This window comes from Podarcis bocagei (assembly GCF_964188305.1).
Source record: "Podarcis bocagei genome assembly, chromosome: 16".
NCBI lineage: Eukaryota > Metazoa > Chordata > Lepidosauria > Squamata > Lacertidae > Podarcis > Podarcis bocagei.
The window spans coordinates 22,338,593-22,358,263 of record NC_138142.1 but is presented as its reverse complement, the minus strand read 5'-3'; the positions used below and the strand labels follow the sequence as shown (position 1 = coordinate 22,358,263).

The following is a 19,671-nucleotide window of genomic DNA, read 5'->3' as shown; positions in this document are numbered from 1 at the left end:
ACACAAACCTCTTCTTTTTGAAGAGAGGGGCAGGCACAAGCTTCCGTGCTGCGAATGGCAGGCGTTTCTGCTCTGGGCAGGAAAATGTGCACTTCTCTGGGAGTGAGCTAGGCCTGTGAGGTTTGTGGGACTGGCCTCAGGGTGGTCAGCAGTGGCCCTTTAGGAGGAACCTGTCTAGAACTGTCCACCATCCCACCATCACAGGGGCAGGAGACCTCTCTGAACCTTCCCCAGGTTCCAGCCTGTGACTCTCCCAACCGCTGGCCACCTCTTCCAACTCTGACATTTCCTGAGGCCTCAATTCCACCCCCTCATCTTGCAGGGACCCTCCTGCAAGGTGTCTAATGCCAGCTTCCTGATCTCTTCCTCCTCCTCCCCCCCCCACACCTCAGAATCTGCCCACCCCCTCCATGACATCTCCACAGAACTCGTAATACCCATTATCCTGAGATGCTCAATTGTTTCCAGTGTTTGTGGGGGCAGGAAACCTTCATTGTATCAGTGCTCTTTGTTCCCTTGTGCTTGACCTAGAAGCTGCTGTCGTACAGAATGCTGCAGTGTGATTGCTGATAAGAGACCCTCTCAGAGTAGAACATTTGTGCTCAGAGGTTACCAATTTGCTCCCTGGCCAAGTTCAAGGTGTTACCTTCTGCATGCATAATGCCCTAGGTTTAATCCCCAGCGACATCTCCCAGTAGGGTTCAGTAGGGTTGGGAATGTTCCCTGTCTGAATCCACGGAAAGCAGCTGCCAATCAGAATAATAATAATAATAATAATAATAATAATAATAATAATAATAATAATAATAGAAGAAGAGTTTGGATTTGATATCTCGCTTTATCACTACCCGAAGGCTAACATTCTCCTTTCCCTTCCTCCTCCACAACAAACACTCTGTGAGGTGAATGGGGCTGAGAGACTTCAGAGAAGTGTGACTAGCCCAAGGTCACCCAGCAGCTGCATGTGGAGGAGCAGAGACGCAAACCCGGTTCACCAGATTACGAGTCTACAACTCTTAACCACTACACCACACTGTAATTTATTACTTATACCCCACCCATCTGGCCAGACCTTCCCAGCCACTCTGGGCGGCTTCCAACAGGATATTAAAAACACAATAAAACATCAAACATTAAAAAGTTCCCTAAACAGGGATGCCTGCAGATGTCATCTCAAAGTCTTATAGATGTTTATTTTATTGACATCTGATGGGACGGTGTTCCACAGGGAGGGCGCCACTACTGGGAAGGCCCTCTGCCTGGTTCGCTGTAACCTCACTTCTCGCAGTTAGGGAACCACCAGAAGGCCCTCAGAGCTGGACCTCAGTGTCTGAGTTAGATGATTGGGGTGGAGACAATACTGAGCAAAATGGACCAATGGTCTGATTCAGTATAGGACAGCTTCCAATATTCCTATGAAAACTGGCTTAGAGGGGTCAAGGGGCTCCCTGGGTTGCTAATCTGGCTCCCCTGTGTGTGCCTGGCTCTGTTGTCTTGGTATCAGTGGATGTCACAATCCCTGGAGTTTGACCTTTCCCCTCCAGCCAACCAGAAGTCAGGGGATTCTGGAATCTCCTTTGCAGTAACAGACACCTGAATCCCAGAGACACTGGGAGTCTCTAGGGGCTCCTGCCTTATTCTCCTAGATGCACTAAGAACAACCTGTGGGTGATCGTACAGTCCGTTTAGACCTCCAAGGGGACACTGCCCCGTCTCAGGTAATTCAAGTTTACAGCCTTTGCTGATCAACCTAAAGAAAGCCTCCTGGACTTTAGAAATGAATGTCCTAAATTTGGGACAACCACCACCACCGAACACCACAAGCACCCCCAAGTTTACAGCCTTGCCAACACCCAGCAGCTGGCTGTTCCATGATTCCACCAGGGCTGTGCATAGACGTGATTCCACTGGATTATGGAAACCCTATGAAAATCCAGTGTTTTCTGAGAATCTGTGCTTTTCGTTTTAGTTTTAAGGTTCCAGATCTCAAGGAGATGCACAATCATAGACTTGCAGAATTGGAAGGAGAGACCACAAGGGTCATCTAGTCCAACAACCCTCAATGCAGGAATATTTTGCTCAACGTGGGACTTGAACCCACAACACAGAGAGCTCTTTGACAGTGGGACGGGCAACCTCAGAAGGTGGTGGAACCTCTTTCACTGGAAGCTTTTAAGCAGATGTTGTATGGCCATCTCTCGGGGATTCTTTTGCCGTGATTGGGGGTTGGACTAGATGCCTCTGGAGTCCCTTCCAACTCTACAGTTATTTGATCCGATGTCTGACTAATTAAGCACCATGGTTAGCTGAACTAGAGAAGTTGTTCCGTGGCCATAGAACAAATGGGTGGGCCTTCTTTCCCTCATCTCCAGCACCTAGTTGCTTGGTGGAAGTGTGAGAGAGTGGAATTGGAAGCAGGCTGGAAGCTGGAGACAAAGACCTGCTTGCTCTGTACTGGATCCAAACTTGTAATGAACATAGACACAAGATCTGTTGGGGTATTAATGTTGTGAGCTACCTGCCCCGCCCCACCCCCCACAACATCTTATGCTCAGGCTGTATATAAGTGAAATTAGAACCAGATTTCCTAAAGATACCTCGGTCTCTGCTGACCTTCATTCTAAGCAAACGTAACTCTGAGCATGATCTGGAATCTCTCACTGCTTGGAGATCTCACTGCTTGGAGATATCTCATAACAGCCAAGTGTTGTTTCATAGGGGAAGCACCAAAACCAAGGAAAACAGGTGACCCAGCCAGTCAGTGGATGGAGCATGAACAGAAGAAGAGGCTTTTGGGGAGAGGGGGTCTTGCTATACCCTGTGAACGAAGAGACCATTCTCCCTGGGGACTGGAACAGAAACCACACTTGGTTTATGGATGGGGATGGGGAGTCACAGAGAAAAGGCTGCAGCTCAGTGGGGAAGCATCTTCATTACATGCAGGGGGGGGGGGTCCCAGGTTCAATCCTCAGCATCTTCTGTCTAAAACCGTGGGGAGCTCCTGCTGGTCAGAGTAGACAATACTGAACTAGGTGGATCAGTGGCTTGGCTCCGTATAAGGCAGCTGCCAAAGGAAGGGCCATAGCTTAGTGGTGGAGCAACTGCTTTGCATGTAGAAGCTCCCATCCCCAGCATCTCCAGGTAGAACTGAGACTCCCTGTCTGAAGCCTCTGCCAGTCAGTATAGACAGCACTGAGCCGGATGGACCAACTCAGGAAAAGCCATCTGCCTGTGTTTCTGTGTTCGTGAATTCTCTCTCTTGCTCCCTTTCATAGTTCACTCTCCCTGCAGAAGCTGCAGCCCTTCATTCTGCTGATCCTACAAAATGCCCCATCTTAGGAGACTGGAACGTCCCCCTCCCGTACCTCAGATTAAGAACTTTGCTTCAGGATGAGAACAGAAATTGTGCTCCAGCGGCACGGCAGCAGCAGGAGGCCCCATTAGCTAAAGAGTGGTGCTTCAGGTTAAGAACAGTTTCAGGTTAAGAACAGACCTCCAGAATGAATTAAGTACTTAACCCGAGGTACCACTGTGCAGTGCCCAGGATTCTTTGGGTGTGAGGGAATTTGCTTTCAACGCCTGGTGTGTACACAGCTATCTGCTGGGGTCAATGTGTTTCCCTGCCCCTCACTCCTAACGCTGCCTCATCGTCATTCCAGACCCAGCTCGCCAACCTGGTTTGAGCCGGTTCTGGACCGTTTGAGTGAAGGGGCCCTTTGTCTGAAGCAGCCACCCCAGACTGTCCCCCCAGCCCCTCCTTCCTCCACCAGCTAGCCTTGTCTGTCTCATTTGCTCCTCTTCTTTTGGTATTGGAGTGACTGAAATAGGCTTTCCCCCTTTTGCAATGAATCACACACACCCCTTCCCTGTTTCCCCTCTGGCTGACATCCTTTTAAGCATTGATTCTGCTCCTTTCCCTTAGGTCAGATCTCTGGTTGGAGGAGAGGAAGGGAGATGACCTCAGAGGCGAGGGCAGTGGTTGTGGGGAGTGCACCACGCCTCCCATAAGTGGCCAGCACCAAGCCAAGACCACCGGCTTATAAAGTGGGGCCAAGACAAACCAGCATTCCCCCAATGAGACCAGAGTCGTGAAGATAAGCACAGCACCCAGGCAGCCCACCCCCAGGAGAAGGAGGAGAGCCCCCCTCTGAGTCCACCAGCAGCTTCCTCCAAAACACCATCGCAAGCACCCAGCTCTGCCGTCCAACCACTTTGCAAGCCAAGCTCCAAAGCCTCTTCTAAGACCCTCAACAAGTAAGTGCGTCTCATCGTCTGGCTGGAGGTCTGCTAGACAGTGTGCATCATGATGTAATGCACACCTTTAGCCTTCAGATAAGCAAGGTATAGGCTGTTTGCACTGCAAATTTGGATCCTTGGGAGACTTGGATAATTGAGGTTCAGGTAAAGACGGAAAATTCGCTTGCAGGGAGAGTCTGTTTGTTTATATACTGCCCTATACTCGGAGGTCTTAGCAGTGCTGTAGATGGGAAAGTTAAAGCACTGTCTTGGGTTGATTTGGAGCACAATGGGGTGCTAGGGAAAGATGGTTATCTATTGGAGAGTCAGTGTGGCATAGTGGTTCAAGTGTCTGACTAGGATCTTGGAGACCAGGGTTCAAATCCCGACTTGGCCATGAAGCTCACTGGGTGATCTGGGGCCAGCCAAATCTACCTCACAGGGTTGTTGTGGGGAAGGGATGAGGAAAGGGAGCACCATGTACACTGCATCCCTTGAGCTCCTTGGAGAATAAATGCAATAAATTAAAAAAGGTTTCATATAGGGATGGGGGGAGGGACACAAATTCAATTCAGTTTGCATCCAAAGGCAAACGTATCTAATTCATTCTTTTTGAAACAATATGCCAGCCGAAATGCAGCCGTCCATGGAAATTCATCACTTCTCTGAATATTGTGATGCGTCTCCAAATGCACATGCTAAAGTATGCCTATTAATGCACGTATTAGAGGAACAATATACAAAATGCATTAGATTAGGGGAGATTTCTCTGCTGAAAAAGATACATGCATATGAAGTAAAATGGTATACAAATATTTAGATGAGGAAATTAGCACTAAGATGCTGGTGAATTTTAAAAGGACTTTTTAAAAAAATGCAAAGTGTGGAGAGCTGAACTTATGACTGGAAAAATAATAAACCAGGAGGGACAGATTTGCCCATCCCTAGTTCCAGGTTCAGTCTCTTATCATCTCTGGTTAAAAGGGTCAAGTGATGGGAAAGACCACCTGATGCTGCCAGTCAGAGTGGACAATACTGGGTCAAGAGGAGCAAATCCTCTGACCTGATATAAGGCAACACCCTCTGCCCAGGCCTGTCTTCTCAAGCCTAGAATAACTTCCCAGGATTTCAACCAGACGTGTTTCTCAGCCTGGCTATGTAAGTCCGTTTCTGAACTACAGAAGGCAGCTGGGAACTCCCAACGATGACTTCAAGCTATGAGAACGGAAGTACCCCTGGGCCGTGTGCTGAAGTTGCCTTGAATTCTTCTCCATCATGGTCAGGATCCTGTGGCCAAATTGCAACCCGGAAAACCGACTCGCACGGAGCACCCGGAGAGCTGCATGTGTCTGTAGCCTTTTAAATGTGAAAGACAAACAAAATCCACTGTCTGGCAGGGAAGGAAGAAAGGGGCTGATCACAGCTCCCCGCTCTCCCCAAGCCTGAACAGCTGTGAAGGGTAGAATGTCAGCTTTCTTTAAAGAGCTATGCATGTGTGCAAACCCAGCTGTTAAGATAGGAAACTTCAGGCACATCACCCATTAATATAGTATATGGGTAGGAGGTGATATGGGGAGCAGTAGAGAGCCTTCCCTTTACACCCTGCAGTTTCCCCACCACAACCACCCAAAATGAGCTAGGTAAGGACCCCAGACGGAGAGATGGGCACTGCCAAGGTGAAAGTGAGCAGAACGGGTAGGGAGAAGGGTGCGAAAAAGCAATTCATAGCAGCAGGCTGAGAGTTCAGCTGTCTATCTGCAGGATTGTACACACTTTCTTTAAATTAAAAGTAAAACACCCTATCAAAATTTCGGATGAATTCTGAGACGTATCTAAATTATGCAAATTGATGATATGCACAATGTCCCTTTTGTCATAATCTTCCTCATTCCTGCCCTTAAAAAAAAAAGATTTTATTAAAGATTTTTCATAAGACGATAAAATAAAGGGGCAGGATTACTGTACTCAGATGTTCAAACATATGTTTTTAGCCACGAGGCCCAGGAACCTGCTTGTTTTCTTTTTTGAAAAAATAATAATGAAACTTCAGTTTCTAAATTCGCAGCACTAAGAGCCAATCACAAAGAGGGACAAGGAGTTGAGCAGTGAAGCTTCATTGCAGTCACAGGACAGCTTACACCATGGGTTGGCAAACTAAGGTCTGCGGGCTGGATCAGGCCCAATTGCCTTCTGGATCTGGCCCACGGAGGGTCCAGGAATCGCTGTGTGGATCGACAGCACGTGTGTGTTCTTTCCCTCTCCCTCACACGGCGGCGCCAGCAGTGCCTCCTCCTCCCTCCCTCCTCCTGGCTTCTCATCACCCTGCCTAGAGGAGGAAGGGGGCTGGGCTCTGTTGGTGCCAGCAGCAGCAGCGCTCAAGCAGCCACCATTTTAAGCAGCCCCTTCACGTGCCGCTTATCGTCCCCCCCGCTGCTGCCAGCCCCTGCTGCTTCCAAGACACAGGTAAGCAGCCACCAGGGCTCGTGGTGCTCTTGTATCATTTTCCCCCACTCCAAAATATAGTCCAGCCCCCCACAAAGTCTGAGGGACAGTGGACCGGCCCCCTGCTGAAAAGGTTTGCTGACCCCTGGAGTCTTACCCCATCAGCAAGCTTGACTTGCCTGCACTTTGGGGGGGAAATTCTAGCATGAGGACTAGAAACTTGATTGATTTAAATAGAATGAGACTTGAGATTCTAAGATCGCAGCACTCACAGCCTTGGCTGTTTGTGACCATATCAACGGACTTTAACTACATAGCCATGAAGAGTCAAAACGAAGTTTTGAGGAAGCAAAACAGTCTTTTTTCTCTAATTCTTCCACTTATTCTGTACCTAATCCCCATTCTACCCTCAGCTTTCCGCAATGGCCTCCTCCAAGCCCTTCCACGTGGTCACTCCGCTGCGGGTCAGCCCCCACCTCTCCAAACTGGCTGGTACCAAGGTCTACCTGAAGCTCGAAAACTCCCAACCCACCGGCTCCTTTAAGATACGAGGCATAGGGAACTACTGCAAAGTGGTAAGGAAAGGAGAAGGCTATATGGGGAAGGCTCGTAGCTCAGTGGCAGAGCAGCTGCCTTGAGTGCAGAAGGTCCCAGGTTCAATCCCCAGCCTGTCCAGGTGGGGCTGGTGGCGACCCCTGCCTAAAACCCTAGAGAGCTGCTGCCAGCCAGTGCAGAGAAAACACTGTAGACAGTGTAGACAACAAGCCAGTTGTCTGGCTTACTAGATGGTACATTCCCATGTATGATGAAAAAGAATGGCAAAAGTTTTCACTGATTTTCTCTATTGCCCTAGGATTGGCTGTAGCTCAGGTTAAGGCAGCTTTCTGTGTTCCTATGATGGGAAACTTCTGGTGGGAAGTGATATTGCACATAACGGATAGGGAACTCACTGCCACAAGCTTGAAGCCTCCTCCTCAGTCTGGCTGGTGCCATCTTTTTATTTATTTATTTTATTTATTTCTAATTTTCCATTTAGAGCAAATAAACGTTTCGGCAATAATTTAACATTTCAAACCCCATCTTTCCTCCCTCTCTTCCTGCGGTTCCATAAATTTATTTTCATCTTTACCTGCACATCCCAATTATCTTAAGTTATTCTTTTCTTCATCTATTTTCATATATGCTTTAGAAACTGTGAGGGGTTTTTTACAGTAATCCTGCTAATGTCTTAATCCGTTTACAATTTGTTTGTAAAAAATTCGATAAACCATTTCTATTCCTTAATAAAAAGTTTGTTGTCTTGATTTCTTATTCTTCCTGTAAGTTTTGCCATTTCTGCATAGTCCATTAATTTCTGTAGCCATTCTTCTCTCATCGGGACTTCTTTTTTCCATTTTTGGGCAAATATCGTTCTTGCAGCTGTTGTTGCATACATAAATAAATTTCTATATTATTTAGGTAACTCTGATTTCATAATCCCTAAAAGGAAAGATTCTGGGTTGTTGTTTTTTACAAATGTTATCTTAAACATCCTTTTCATTTCATTATATATCATTTCCCAGTAAGTTTTAACCTTATTGCATGACTACCACATATGGGAAAAGGTACCTTCTTTCTCCTTACATTTCCAACACTTATTCAATTTTGATTTATACATTTTTGCCAATCTGCTAGGTGTTAAGTACCATCTGTATAACATTTTCATATAATTTTCTCTTAAAGCATAACATGCTGTAAATTTAAATCTGTGAATTTTATATCTATATTCCACAATCGTTCCCATGCCTCCATTTCTATGTTATGGCCAATATCTATTGCCCAATGTATCATTGAAGATTTCACTTGTTCATCTTTTGTCTCCCATTCCAATAACATCTTATGCATTTGAGGCATCACTTTAACATTACAGTTTCTTTCTCTAACTGAGATACTTGTCCCCCAAATGGTCATTTCATATTTTTTTGAATACTTCATTCAAATGATGATATTGTATCCATGTTGTTACCATTCCTTACTTTCTTTTAATTTGAATTCTCCACCTTCCTCTCTTAACAAATTTCTATAAATTACCCAATTTTCCACCATCTCCTTCTTCTTCACTGCTATGGGTTCCAGTGGCAAAGGCCAAAGTGGTGTTTTTGGCTCAAATACATTTTTATATTTGTCCCATACTCTACACAAAATTTTCCTAATTATATGGTTTGTAAATCCTTTATATACTTTCACCTTTTCATACCACAAATACCGTATTTTTCGCCCCATAGGACGCACTTTTTCCCCTCCAAAAATGAAGGGGAAATGTGTGTGCGTCCTATGGGGCGAATGCAGGCTTTCGCTGAAGCCTGGAGAGCGAGAGGCATCGGTGCGCACCGACCCCTCTCGCTCTCCAGGCTTCAGGAAGCTATCCGCAAGCCTTGTGAGCCCGGTGGGAGTTCCCACGGGCTCACAAGGCTTGCGGGCAGCAGCCTGCAGCCCCCGCGAGTGCCCGCAAGCCTTGCACGCCCGGCAGGAGGTCCCGCCAAGCGCGCGAGGCTTGGGGCGGCAGCCTGTCACCCGAAGCACGGGGAGCCCTCCGGAGGGCTCCCCGTGCTTAGGGCGAGTGTCTGCAAGCCTTGCGTGCCCAGCAGGAGGTCCCGCCCGGTGCGCGAGGCTTGGGGTGGCAGCCCTGTTGCCCGAAGCACGGGGAGCCCTCCGGAGGGCTCCCCATGCTTTGGGCGAGTGTCTGCAAGCCTCGCGCGCCCGGCAGGAGGTCCCGCCAAGCGTGCGAGGCTTGGGGCGGCAGCCTGTCGCCCGAAGCACGGGGAGCCCTTCGGAGGGTGCCCCGTGCTTCGGGCAGGTGAGCGCAAGGCTTGGGGCGGCAGCCAGGGCGGGGGGGGGGAAATAATTTTTTTTTATTCATTCCCCCCCCAAATGAGGTGCGTCCTATGGGCCGGTGCGCCCTATAGGACGAAAAATATGGTACATGTGCCAGCCAAAATATATTACCATGACCTTCCAAGTTTAAAATATGTGGATTCTTCAGTGACAACCATTCCTTCAATCAGCACAGACAGGAAGCTTCATAATATGATCTCATACCTGGCAGGGAAAAACCTCTCTCTTTCACATCTATCAATATTTTATATTTTATTCTTGGTTTTTTCCCCTGGCAAGATATATTTAGAAATACATTTTTGCCATTTATTGAAACAACCTGTCTTGCTGATCACCAGTATTTATTGAAACAAAAAAACCATCCTTGGTAATACATTCATTTTTATGGTTGACACTGCCCAACAATGAAAGTTTTGTTCTACCTGATATTTGAAAATTTCTTTTCATATCCTCCCAGGTGTTTTAAAATAATTATCTTTGTACAAATTTATATTTTTTGCTGTTAACCATACAACTAGATATCTAACTCCCCTCCCCCCAAATCCTTTGGCCAGATATATCGTGTAATGTGTTCTTCCTCTCATTATTCATATTTTTTACCAGGAGCTCAATTTTATCTTTGTTAATTTTAAGACCTGCTACTTCTCTATATTTTTTAATCTCTTCTAGTGCTTTTGGAATTGTCTCTATTGGTTCTCCTACAGATATCACCGCATCCTCTGCAAATGTTTTTAATTTATACTGTATTGTCTTTGTCCTACCCTTATTCCTTTAATTTCTTGGTTACCTCTTATTCTTGGCACCAAAACCTCTAAAAATAATATAAACAATAAAGGTGGCAGTGGGCAGCCTTGCTTAGTTTCTTTGTTTATTTTGCAGTTCTCCATTAACACATTATTTACTATCAATTTTGCTGACTGCTCTATATATATTGCCTTAACTCCTTTTATAAAAATGTCTCCATAGCTAATATATTCCAACATAAAGTCCCAGGAGACATTATCAAATGCTTTCTCTGCATCTAAAAACATTAAGGCTGCTTGCTTTCCATTTCATTTCTAAATATTCAAAACATCAATTATATTCAGGCAGCTGCCATCTTTGTTTGGGGGAAAGGCTCCTTCTGGGAAGAATCAAATTGGGCACTAAACATGCATGATTCACCCTCCGTCAACTGCCTGACTTAAATGGGGGCTTTAAAAGCTGAGCTCTTCATGAAGAACTAACAGAGTTATAGCATGCTTGGGGGGAATCTTAGGGACCTAGTCAGTGCTGGAAGCAGAATGTTGGACTAGATGGGCCTTTGCTCTGATCTAGCAGAGTTCTTTGGGCATTCTGCAAACGTTCATTATGAGGTCAGGAGGGCAGAATCTGGTCCAGACCTGCCTGGAAAGAACCGTGGGTGCGTGGGGTTGTTTTTGCTGTGGGGTTAAGATGGCTTCTGTTCACACATTCATCTTCTTTTGCTTTCACAGATGGCCGAAAAAGGCAGCAAGCAGTTTGTCTCCGCCTCAGGTAATGTAGTTTTCTGTAGACAATGTCAGGGTTCTGCAAGCTAGCTCCAAGTTGGAGAATGGCTAGACGAGACGAGGAATGGAGGAGACCTGCAATTGAGTTTGCATATAAAGGGGAATCTCCAAAATTCACTTTCACTTTCCAAAATAATACGAGAACAAAACCAGAGCCGCCCTCTGGCATTTGCACTTTTCTGAATTTTGCTACGCAGTTCTTAAGGAATGGGCATAAAAATGCATGTCTGTGTGTGAGAGAGTGAAAATAACATAGGCAAAAATGCATTAGGCAAAAGTGCTTTGCAAAAAAGAATATGAAGCCACAATGGCTGTACTCTAGCTCCACAGTTAGAGGCAGTAATGTGCCTGAATTCCAGTTACTGGAAACCTCAGGTGGGAAGAGGGCTCAATTGCCTGTGCCCTGCTTGTGGGTTTCCCTTTGAGGCATCTGATTGGCCACTGTGAGAACAGGATTCTGGACTGGAAGGGCTACTAGCCTGATTCAGCCAGGCTCGTCTTATGTGTACATTAGGGGGGGGGGGAATCACACTAAAAGGCTGGTGAATTTTTGCAAGGATTTCAAAAAATGTTTCCACAAGCCAACATGGAAATGCAAAGAACTGAACCCAAGTTTGGAAAAATGAGAGAAACCGAAAGGGACCAATTCGCCCAACCCTACTGTGCCTATACAGATGCCAACAACAGCCTTGGGGACCAAACTACTGGCAGTCTAAATGCAAAAGGGGTGCAGGGAATTATTGGGTTGTTCTTATTTTTATTATGTATTTTGTGTTTTTAGATTATGATTTTATATTGTGAACTGCCCTGAGACCTGTGGGTATAGGGCAGTATAAAAATTTAATTAACAACAACAACAGTATGGTGGCTTAGAGGCTGAGCTGCAAATCAGAAAGTCCCCAGTTCGGATTTCACCTCTCCCACAAACTAGATGACCTTAGGCAGGACACCCTAGATTATATCCAGAAGTAGTCATACTGCATGGGACGTGGGTGGCGCTGTGGGTTAAACCACTGAGCCTAGGACTGGCTGATCAGAAGGTCGGTGGTTCGAATCCCCGCAACGGGGTGAGCTCCTGTTGCTCGGTCCCTGCTCCTGCCAACCTAGCAGTTCGAAAGCATGTCAAAGTGCAAGTAGATAAATAGGTACCGCTCCGGCGGGAAGGTAAATGGCGTTTCCGTGCGCTGCTCTGGTTCACCAGAAGCAGCTTAGTCATGCTGGCCACATGACCCGGAAGCCGTACGCCGGCTCCCTCGGCCAATAAAGTGAGATGAGCACCGCAACCCCAGAGACAGTCACGACTGGACCTAATGGTCAGGGGTCCCTTTACCTTTAGTTATACTCCAAGGAAACCCATTGAACTTAATGGACATGACCAACTTCATATTATTATAAATGCAGTTGCTCTGCGTCTCTTTATATTTCTGGGTTTTTTGCTCAAACACACATAAGGTGTTGTACGCCTTGGATGGCTGAGGAATGGGGACAACCCTCATGAGGTCTAGCATCATGTGGTGTCAAATGGGCTTTCTTCCAGCTGGGAATGCCGGCCTCGCAACGGCCTACTGCGCCAAACTGTTGGGGATCCCAGCTATCATCTACGTGCCCCAATCCACGCCAGCTTTCACTGTGGAGCGCATGAAAGACGAGGGAGCCACGGTGTGCTTTGGGCAGGTAGGTCTGGGAGGTTATCACAGCAGAAAAAAATGTTGGAAGCCTTAAGAAAACCCAACACCAAATCTTTCTTAGAATCCTAGTCCAATAACATGACTTCCTTTCCTCTAGACGCTGGACGAATGCAAGAACACAGCCCAGGAGATGGTAAAGAGAAACTCTGACTGGACCTTTGTGCCTCCCTTCGGTGACCCTCTCATCAGGTATGTGATGTATGAGTGAGTGAGAGCTAGTGGACATCTGTTTTGGAAGATTCGGGATGGATGGGAAAAAAGACTTTTTCACACTGTGCTTAAATTATGGAACACCCTCCCTCAGGAAGCAGCAATGGCTGCCAGCATAGATGTCTTAAAAAGGGGATTAGACTTACATATACACTGGTACCTCAGTTTTCAAATACCTCCATAGTCGAACGTTTCAGAACTCAAAAGCTGAAAACCCAGAAGCAAATGCCTTGGTTTTCGAACACGCCTCAGAAGTCGAACAAGAAACGCGGCTTCCGTTTTGACTTTTCCGTATTGAGGCTTCTGCTTTCAGTTTTTGGTTTTTGAACGTTTTGGAACTTGAACGGACTTCCAGAATGGATTGCGTTCTAGAACCAAAGTACCACTGAACACTATATAGTTTTGTTACCTTAATTAAATTTTACTGTCATTTCGTTGTTATTGGTTTTCCTCTGCTTTCTTTTTGGGTTTGTTTTTTTAAAAGATCTTATTTTCTTCTCTTTTTCACTTGAATTCACTTCCAAACTATCAATAAAATATAAATATGAAACAGTAAAAAATAAAAAAGGGATCAGGCAAATCCACAGAGGAGGAGCCTATCAGTGGCTACTATGCACTCTTCTTCTACGGCCAGAGGCATTAATGCAGGAAACCACAGGAGGGAAGAGTTGCTGCTGAGCTCATGTCCTGTTTGTGGGTTTTTCACAGGCATCTGGTTGGCTGTTGTGAGAACAAGATGCTGGACTAAATGGGCCATTGGCTTGATCCAGCAAGCTCTTCTCATCTTATATTATTTGCCCTGACATTTGACACTTGAAATGTACCGTATTGGCCTGAATATAAGCTGCACCTTTAAAATTGGAGGGGGGGGGAGGAGGAAAAGTACCTGAATATAAGCCACACCCTTCCTCGCTGCTCCTGGCTGCATACTGGGGGGGGGGGGAGGAGCCATGCTGCCTTGATGGCAACCTTTCCCCTTCCTTGCTCTCTCCCTTCCCGGCCTTTGGGGGAGAGGATGGGGGCTTATGCACGGGGCAGGCACTGATTTGCTGCGCTCCTGGTCCTTGTTTGCCCCACGTTCCTGGCTGCATACCGTAAGGTTGCAATTATAAAGCACACTTTTTGCGGTTGGAATTTGGGGGGAAAGTGAGGCTTATATTCAGGCCAATACGGTATATTTTCAGAACCCACCTTAGATTTCTGTTGTTGTAATTCAAAGATTTAAACATTGTTTTTAATGTGCTTTATATTGTTGTAACCTGCCCAGGCACCTTAGGGTGAAGGGCAGGTAATAAACTAAAATAAAATATATTTTTTTAATAAGAGAGACACACATCTTTTGTAAATAAGAGGAATATTAAGAAGGGGAAGAGAGGAGATAAGAGCTTTTAAAAACAAGAGACAGAAATCTTCCCTTTCTGCCCTCTGCCACTTGGAATGGTGGAGAAATTCAGCTCCATTCAGCTTCGAAACAGTACCAAATTAGCAATTTTGAAGTTATACCTGAACCAAAGTGCGGCCATTTTGGCTACCTGGTGGCCATTTTTTCCCTCCCACAATGCCCTGGAATTTCAACTGGGGCGTGGGGGGCAGGGAGCAGAGAATATGGCAGGGATTTCCTGCAACAAAGGAAAAGACCAGATTTCTCCCCCTCATCAATAAAAATGATGAGAAATTTTGAGTGTGCTCTTCTCTCAGCGCCCCCATCCCCCAGCTCTCTCTTTCCCACCCCTGACATTTGGTTTTGATGTTCTGGGTCCCCTCTGCTTTGCAGTGAAGGGCACAAGACCATGGTCGCAGAGATGAAGGAGCAGATGGAGTCCAAACCTGGAGTGATAGTTCTCTCTGTCGGAGGGGGCGGCATGCTCTGTGGGGTGATCCAGGGCCTCCGCGAGGCAGGCTGGGACGACGTACCCATCATCGCCATGGAGACCTGGGGAGCTCACAGCTTCCATGCTGCCTTGAAACAGGGGGAGCTGGTGACACTTCCCAAAATTACCAGGTGAGCACATGGCACTTTTGGTGGCGCTGTGGGTTAAACCACAGAGCCTAGGGCTTGCCGATCAGAAGGTCGGCGGTTCGAATCCCCGCAATGGGGTGAGCTCCCGTTGCTTGGTCCCTGCTCCTGCCAACCTAGCAGTGCAAGTAGATAAATAGGTACCACTCTGGCAGGAAGGTAAACGGCATTTCCATGTGTTGCTCTGGTTTGCCAGAAGCGGCTTAGTCATGCTGGCCACATGACCTGGAAGCTGTATGTCAGCTCCCTCGGCCATTAAAGCGAGATGAGCATCACAACCCCAGAGTCGTCCGTGACTGGACCTAAAGGTCAGGGGTCCCTTTACCTTTTAGGAGGGTAAAAGACTACCCCTTACCTCAGGGCAGGAGCCACTACTGGTAGTGTGACAGCTGATGTGGGCTGGTGCCCATTGGGTCTGGTAGGGCGGAAGACAGGGAGCCCAACAGTAGGGGGCGCCATAGCCAATGACAGGCAGAGCCAACCTTCTCCTAGTTTTGTCCCCATCCTCTTCCCTGTGGAGTTTTATAAGCAGCAACGCTGAGACGGAGGAGGAGGCTGATACTCCCTGGGTTGGTTAAAGCAAGCAAGCGAGGGCTGACTGAGGCCAGAGCAAATGACCAATGTAATACTGGGAGCTAGTGCAGCGGTTAGAGTGTCAGATTTGGACCTGGGGCAGCAGAGTTCAAATCCCCACTTGACCATGAAGAACACTGGGTGAGGCCAGTCACTGGCTGTTAGCCTAACATGCCTCACAGAGTTGTTTGGGGGATTCAGTGATAATAGATGATTATGATGATGAGGAGGAGGATGATGATGATAGATAAATAAAAATAATATAGCCTCATTGTCATCACACATTGTTCACCTGAGCCAAATCCAACCAACAAAATCCAGCCCACTGGTCTTCCTTTTCCTGTTCTGGGTCCAGCATTGCTACCACGCTTGGGGCAGCTACTGTGGCAGAGGAAGCTTTGAAGCTGGCTCAGGAACACTGCGTCATATCACAGGTCGTCACCGACCCGGAGGCAGTGGCAGGCATTCCGAAGTTTTTGGGTATGTATTCGCAGGACATTCATCCTGTATTAATGCACAGTGAACTTGTTCTCCAAGTCTGGATAGTCAATGCAGTTGAGTCTGTGATCTATATGAATTGTCTGCTGAATTTGTCTGTTCTGCCTTATACAACAGTGTTTTTGATATGATGGCATTTGTTGACATGTTTGCTAAGGTTTAATGCTGCTGCAAGATTAACCTGGGTGTTGGGAGAAGCGGAATGCAAATAATTAAATTGAATCAAATCCATATGTATTCAGCATTATCCACTCACAAGAGGGGAGGCACCAGCAGGTTTAGACAAATCCCTAGGTTCTCAGAAATACAACATTCTTTAATGTGCGGGGCAGGGGGAGATTAGGAGTAACTCCAAAAAACTGCCCACTTAGGACTGAACATGCTCAGTGGGCCTGGAATGTTGGTGGGGCACCTCACAGAACTACAATTCCCAGAATTCCCTTGGAAGAAGGGTTGTTTGTTAAACCACGCTAGAGAACTGGGAGGGGGAAAGTGTCTCCTAACAACCCTCAGCACCCTCAACAAACTACAGCTCCTAGGATTCTTTGGGGGAATCAAAGAATTGTAGAGTTGGAAGGGACCACGAGGATCATCTAGTCCAACCCCAATCAATGCAGGAATCAAGCATGGGGTTCAAACCCATGACCCTGAGATTAAGAGTCTCATACTCTATCAATGGAGCTATCCCAAGTCATGACTGTTTAAAGGGAACATAGAAATCTAAGAAGAGGCTGCTGGATCAGGCCAAAGGCCCATCTAGTCCAGCATCCTGGTCTCACAGTGGCCAACTAGATGCTCCAGTGGGAAACCAGCAAGCTGATCCCAAGCCCAAGAGCAGTCTCCTCTTCTGTGGCTCCCAGCAACTGGTATTCAGAAGCATTGCTTCCTCTGACCGAGGAGGCAGAGAATAGTCATTGTGGCAAGTAGTCATTGATTTGTCCAATCCTCTTATTTGTCCAATCCTCTTTTGAGGATCAAGTGGTATATTGCACTTCAAACACATGGTGTGAATTATTTCTACTACTGATTATTCATGCCCTAATGGTGAGGAGAAATAGCTCAGTTGCTTAGAGCATGGTGCTGATAATGCCAAGGTTGAAGGTTCGATTCCCGTAAGGGACAGCTGCATATTCTTGCGTTGCAGTGGGTTGGACTAGATGTTCCTCAGGGGCCCTTGCAGCTCTAGGATGCTATGATTCAACATCGAGGGAATTTAAATGACCCTTTTTGCCTGCAGACGCGGAGAAGATCCTGGTGGAGCCAGCGTGCGGGGCGACCTTGGCAGTCATCTACAGTGGGCTGATCAAAACGCTGCAAAAGGAGTGCAAACTCCCCCGCAATCTGGAGTCCATGGTCATCATTGTGTGCGGTGGCAACAACATCACCCTGGAGGAACTGGATCGCCTCAAGGATGACCTGTGCATGAACCATAGAATGAAAGAATATGTGGAGTGCAAGGTTGCCCTGGCAAAATGGAACCATGCAAGCAACTCGGGGACATTCACAGCTTCGCTCCAAAAATCCTTGGGGGCGTGTGGTCATTAAAACTCACGGCTGCTTCACACACCCTGCTGTCCCTGAGCTTTGTGTCACCCCCAGGTGGGAGCAGAGGAGTGGGCAGATGGGAAAACTGGGTTGCGTAGGCCCTGGTGCCTCGGGATTTGGTTGGATCACACGCAAATATCTGAGAGTACTAGATCCCAGGGCTGGTGGGATTGCCAGGGGAAGGTGGGAGGGCTTTGGGTTTCTGTGCAGCTGCCCATTCTGGCCAATCACTGAACTTTGAGGCCGTGTATGTTTGCTTTTACACTCAAGCGGCAGACAATTTTTATGATATAAATGTGGTAAAATAAATAAACGATCTGGAGTGCCCCAGACCCAAGGGATAGCTCAGTTGGTAGAGCATGACTCTTAACATCAGGATCCATCAGTTTGTGACCCACACTAGACAAAAAGATTCCTGCGTTACAGCTGGTTGGAGTTGATGATCCTCGTGGTCTCTCCCAACTCTATGATTCTATGATCGATGATCTAGGTTGGCAAAAGGGCCATAGCTCAGGGGTATAAGTATCTGCTCTGCATGCAGAAGGTCCCAGGTTTAATCCCTAGTGCCATCTCCCAGTAGGGTTGGGAACGTTCCCTGCATGAATCCCTGGAGAGCTGCTGCCAATCAGTGTAGACAATACTGAGCAAAATGGACCAATGGTCTGATTCAGTATAGGACAGCTTCCAATATTCCTATGAAAACTGGCTTAGAGGGGTCAAGGGGCTCCCTGGGTTGCTGATCTGGCTCCCCTGTGTGTGCCTGGCTCTGTTGTCTTGGTATCAGTGGATGTCACAATCCCTGGAGTTTGACCTTTCCCCTCCAGCCAACCAGAAGCCAGGGGATTCTGGAATCTGCTTTGCAGTAACAGACACCTGAAGCCCAGAGACACTGGGAGTCTCTAGGGGCTCCTGCCTTATTCTCCTAGGTGCACTAAGAACAGCCTCTGGGTGATTGTACTGTCGGTTCAGACCTCCAAGGGAACACTGCCCCCCTCCCAGGTAATTCAAACTTACAGCCTTTGCTAATCAACCTAAAAAAAGCCTCTTGGACTTTAGCAACAAGTTTCCTAAACTTGGGACCACCACCACCGAATACCACAAAGAAGTACCACCAATTCATAAGTGCCCCGAGCCTTGGAAACAGCCAGCTGGCTGTTTGATGATTTCTCCAGGACTGTGCACAGATTATGGAAACTCTACGAAAATCCGGCTTTCTGAGAATCTGTGCTGTTTGTTTTAAGTTCCCAGACCTCAAGGAGGTGCAAAATATGCATATGTCTGGCCGACACCTTCTAAAATTCCAGCAGCTAGAACATCTTGGGCTTAGTGAACTGTTCTCAGTGAGCTGATTCACTGGGAAAGGGAGGAGGGTTACAAGGTTTTGTTTCAGATCCCACCTTGTGTTTGTACGCTCTTCCCCGTCCCCACCTCCCAGCATGGGACTTAAGAATGTAAGAAAAGTCCTGCTGGATCAGGCCTGTGGCCCATCTAGGCTAGCATCCTGTTCTCACACTAGCCAGCCAGATGTCCACAAGAAACCTATTGGTGTATGGCATGTACCAAATGTGTACAGCTCCCCAAGTGCGTAGGTTCGTGGCAGTGCAGTTTTGCGCCAGAAGATATTCATTTAGACTCCCAACTCTTCAGTCAGCTCAGTCCATTACTGACAGGTCCAAAGCATTAAGGCAGTTTCACTATATACAGGCTTCCATTAGATCCCTTGTAGGAGGTGCAGGCTTCAAATGCAAAGCAAGTATGATAGCCATGTTCAAATATATAAAAGGATGTCATATAGAGGAGGGAGAAAGGTTGTTTTCTGCTGCTCTAGAGAAGCGGACACGGAGCAATGGATCCAAACTACAAGAAAGAAGATTCCACCTAAACATTAGGAAGAACTTCCTGACAGTAAGAGCTGTTCGACAGTGGAATTTGCTGCCAAGGAGTGTGGTGGAGTCTCCTTCTTTGGAGGTCTTTAAGCAGAGGCTTGACAACCATATGTCAGGAGTGCTCTGATGGTGTTTCCTGCTTGGCAGGGGGTTGGACTCGATGGCCCTTGTGG

General features: G+C 47.0%; 1 protein-coding gene across 1 annotated transcript in view; it reads left to right on the top strand.

Annotated features, from left to right (window-relative positions):
* Positions 1-1,560: 1,560 nt before the first annotated feature.
* LOC308575577 (uncharacterized protein) overlaps positions 1,561-19,671 on the top strand; it is a 30,893-nt gene continuing 12,782 nt past the window's right edge. Inside the window, exons 1-10 of the mRNA XM_081174329.1 lie at positions 1,561-1,718; positions 3,923-4,254; positions 7,092-7,253; positions 11,028-11,067; positions 12,619-12,755; positions 12,867-12,958; positions 14,754-14,981; positions 15,925-16,049; positions 17,305-17,608; positions 18,539-18,611. Of these exons, the coding sequence (XP_081030455.1) occupies positions 7,101-7,253; positions 11,028-11,067; positions 12,619-12,755; positions 12,867-12,958; positions 14,754-14,981; positions 15,925-16,049; positions 17,305-17,608; positions 18,539-18,611 (1,152 nt within the window). The 5' untranslated portion in view covers positions 1,561-1,718; positions 3,923-4,254; positions 7,092-7,100. The remainder of the gene's footprint in view (positions 1,719-3,922; positions 4,255-7,091; positions 7,254-11,027; positions 11,068-12,618; positions 12,756-12,866; positions 12,959-14,753; positions 14,982-15,924; positions 16,050-17,304; positions 17,609-18,538; positions 18,612-19,671) is intronic.